The 2,946-nt window shown below is 44.1% G+C and overlaps 1 protein-coding gene across 1 annotated transcript; it reads left to right on the forward strand.

The window, feature by feature from the left end:
• Positions 1 to 1,074: 1,074 nt before the first annotated feature.
• LOC119507101 (basic leucine zipper and W2 domain-containing protein 2-like) lies at positions 1,075 to 2,722 on the forward strand. The gene is made up of 2 exons (XM_037800193.1): positions 1,075 to 1,144; positions 1,251 to 2,722. Exon 2 carries the CDS (start codon positions 1,259 to 1,261, stop codon positions 2,516 to 2,518), a length of 1,260 nt encoding a protein of 419 aa, XP_037656121.1. The 5' UTR covers positions 1,075 to 1,144; positions 1,251 to 1,258; the 3' UTR covers positions 2,519 to 2,722.
• Positions 2,723 to 2,946: the final 224 nt, after the last annotated feature.

A 2,946-nucleotide genomic window follows, 5' to 3' on the forward strand; every position in this document is an offset into this window, starting at 1 on the left:
GCTTACCTGTCATCCTAGGTAAATATGAAGACCAGATTTGCTGAAGCCCTCTCCCTGACAGCCTGAGAAGCCAATTCAAAGAAGGAAGCCAAGCAAGGAGAACCACAGAGATAGGAGCTGGAGCCAACCCTGATACCTACTCTACCTCTAGACTTCCATTTATGTGAACTTATGAAGTTCCTTGTTGCTTAAGCCAATTTGGATTGAGTTACTTTCTTCTGAAGCAGAGCTAACTGATAAGGTAGTGTCACAGAAACCAAAGGAGGTGAGAGCTTCAGCAGGAAGTGACCAAGTGTGTTAAGTGGTACCTGGAGGTCAGATGATGAAGAGCCTGAAATGTACCCAAATGACTCAGTAACCAGAAGGCCTGAGAGAGAGCAGTTTCAGTGAAGATGGTGGGGCCTGTGATGGAGCAGAGTCCAGACTGCAGTGGATAGAGAACTGAATGGGAAGTGAGCACTGAGAGAGAGCAAGCAGAGATTTCTCTTCAACAAAATCTGTCTGTAATGTGAAGAGAAAGTAGGGGCCATAGCTATAGAAGAAGTTTTTTGTTTGTTTGTTTTGAAGCTGAGAGCTAATTAGTGGTTGAGTCAACAAAGGGATCTCCACATTTTTTGCCATTATCATACCCTCTCCTCCCTCCAAGATCACGGGGAATCTCAGGGGAGAGAGGGGTTCGACAGTTCAACAACTCCCCATCCTGGATTCAGCTGTAAAACTGAAGAAAAGTACCACCTCAACATTTCATATTCCAAACTTTGCATTAGATACACAGGACCTCAAAGATGCAGAATGAGTCCACTAAAGCAGTTGCTCAGAAGAAATGGAAGCACTTGAGGAAACATGAAGATGAGTGTTCCTTGCAACATTTTTTTGGTAATTGAAATATTGAGGGGGGATCCTAAGTGATTTGTTAACAGAGGAATGGTAAAAACAAAGTAAGGCATATTGAGTTGTATTCTATTGAATACTCTGAAGCACATAAAAATAATGAGCTGAGGCGGGGCTGTGCCGGGCTCAGTGTGTCGGTGTCAATGTGTCTGTCCTTCACTCTTCTATTGTCTGCCGCAGCCACAGGCGCTGCCACCGCCGCCGTAATCGCTGCAGCCCTCAGACTCGCTCGTCGCCGCCACCTCCTCGGACAGATCCCTTATTTTTTAGAGTTCTGTGCTGATATATTTGGGGAGGAAATGATATGATGTCTGCAGTTTGCTTTAATATAATTCTGTGGCTGTGAGAGGCAGGAAATGGAAATTTTATGAATAAGCATCAGAAGCCAGTGCTAACAGGCCAACGGTTCAAAACTCGGAAAAGGGATGAAAAAGAGAAATTTGAACCCACAGTCTTCAGGGATACACTTGTCCAGGGGCTTAATGAGGCTGGTGATGACCTTGAAGCTGTAGCCAAGTTTCTGGACTCTACAGGCTCAAGATTAGATTATCGTCGCTATGCAGACACACTCTTCGATATCCTCGTGGCTGGCAGTATGCTGGCCCCTGGAGGAACACGCATAGATGATGGTGACAAGACCAAGATGACCAACCACTGTGTGTTTTCAGCAAATGAAGATCATGAAACCATCCGAAACTATGCTCAGGTCTTCAATAAACTCATCAGGAGATACAAGTATTTGGAAAAGGCATTTGAGGATGAAATGAAAAAGCTTCTCCTCTTCCTTAAAGCCTTTTCTGAAACAGAGCAGACAAAATTGGCGATGCTGTCGGGGGTCCTGCTGGGCAATGGCACACTTCCTGCCACAATCCTCACCAGCCTCTTCACTGACAGCTTAGTCAAAGAAGGCACTGCGGCCTCATTTGCTGTCAAACTTTTTAAAGCATGGATGGCAGAAAAAGATGCCAACACTGTTACCTCCTCTTTGAGAAAAGCCAACATAGACAAGAGGCTGCTTGAACTCTTTCCAGTTAACAGACAGAGCGTGGATCATTTTGCAAAATATTTCACGGATGCAGGTCTGAAGGAGCTTTCTGACTTCCTCCGAGTCCAGCAGTCCCTGGGCACCAGGAAGGAACTCCAGAAGGAGCTTCAGGAGCACCTTTCTCAGGAATGCCCGATCAAGGAGATGGTGCTCTATGTCAAAGAAGAAATGAAGAGGAATGATCTTCCTGAAACAGCAGTGATTGGTCTTCTGTGGACCTGTATAATGAATGCTGTTGAATGGAACAAGAAGGAGGAACTTGTTGCAGAGCAAGCCCTTAAGCACCTGAAGCAATACGCTCCCCTACTGGCTGTGTTCAGCTCCCAAGGTCAGTCAGAGCTGATCCTCCTCCAGAAGGTTCAGGAATACTGTTACGACAACATCCATTTCATGAAAGCCTTTCAGAAGATTGTGTTTCTCTTTTATAAAGCTGACGTCCTGAGTGAAGAAGCGATATTGAAATGGTACAAAGAAGCACATGTTGCGAAAGGCAAGAGTGTTTTTCTTGACCAGATGAAGAAATTTGTTGAATGGTTACAGAATGCAGAAGAAGAATCTGAATCGGAAGGTGAAGAAAATTAGGTGGCTCAACAAAGCACAGCACCTAGGTTATCACAACACTTTTGACTGGGAATGCTGAACCATTTGGGAAGAGAAACTTGACTTCTGTTTTCACAAAGGAAAAAATTAATAGGATAGGCTTCCCTTGTGCAGAGGGGGAGATGGTTTTTGCTTTTGTTTTGTTTTTAATGGAGCCCTGAGGCACCAGATATTATACTTGGGACTCTACCTCTCACTCACTATATGCTAACTTAAAGCCATTCAACAGGAGTCAAGTAGGAATCTGAAAATTAAAACTCAACAGACTCCTTTTTTAGCTGTATTTTTCAAGTACTGTGTGTGAACGCCCCACTGGTGTCTATTACAGGGCCACTTTGGTAGTTGTGTATCTGCTTGTGTATGTGATTTGACAAACCGGTTTTTTAAAATAAATGGCTTTAAAAAAAAAA

Source organism: Choloepus didactylus, chromosome 12 (genome assembly GCF_015220235.1).
Source record: "Choloepus didactylus isolate mChoDid1 chromosome 12, mChoDid1.pri, whole genome shotgun sequence".
Taxonomy (NCBI): Eukaryota; Metazoa; Chordata; class Mammalia; order Pilosa; family Megalonychidae; genus Choloepus; species Choloepus didactylus.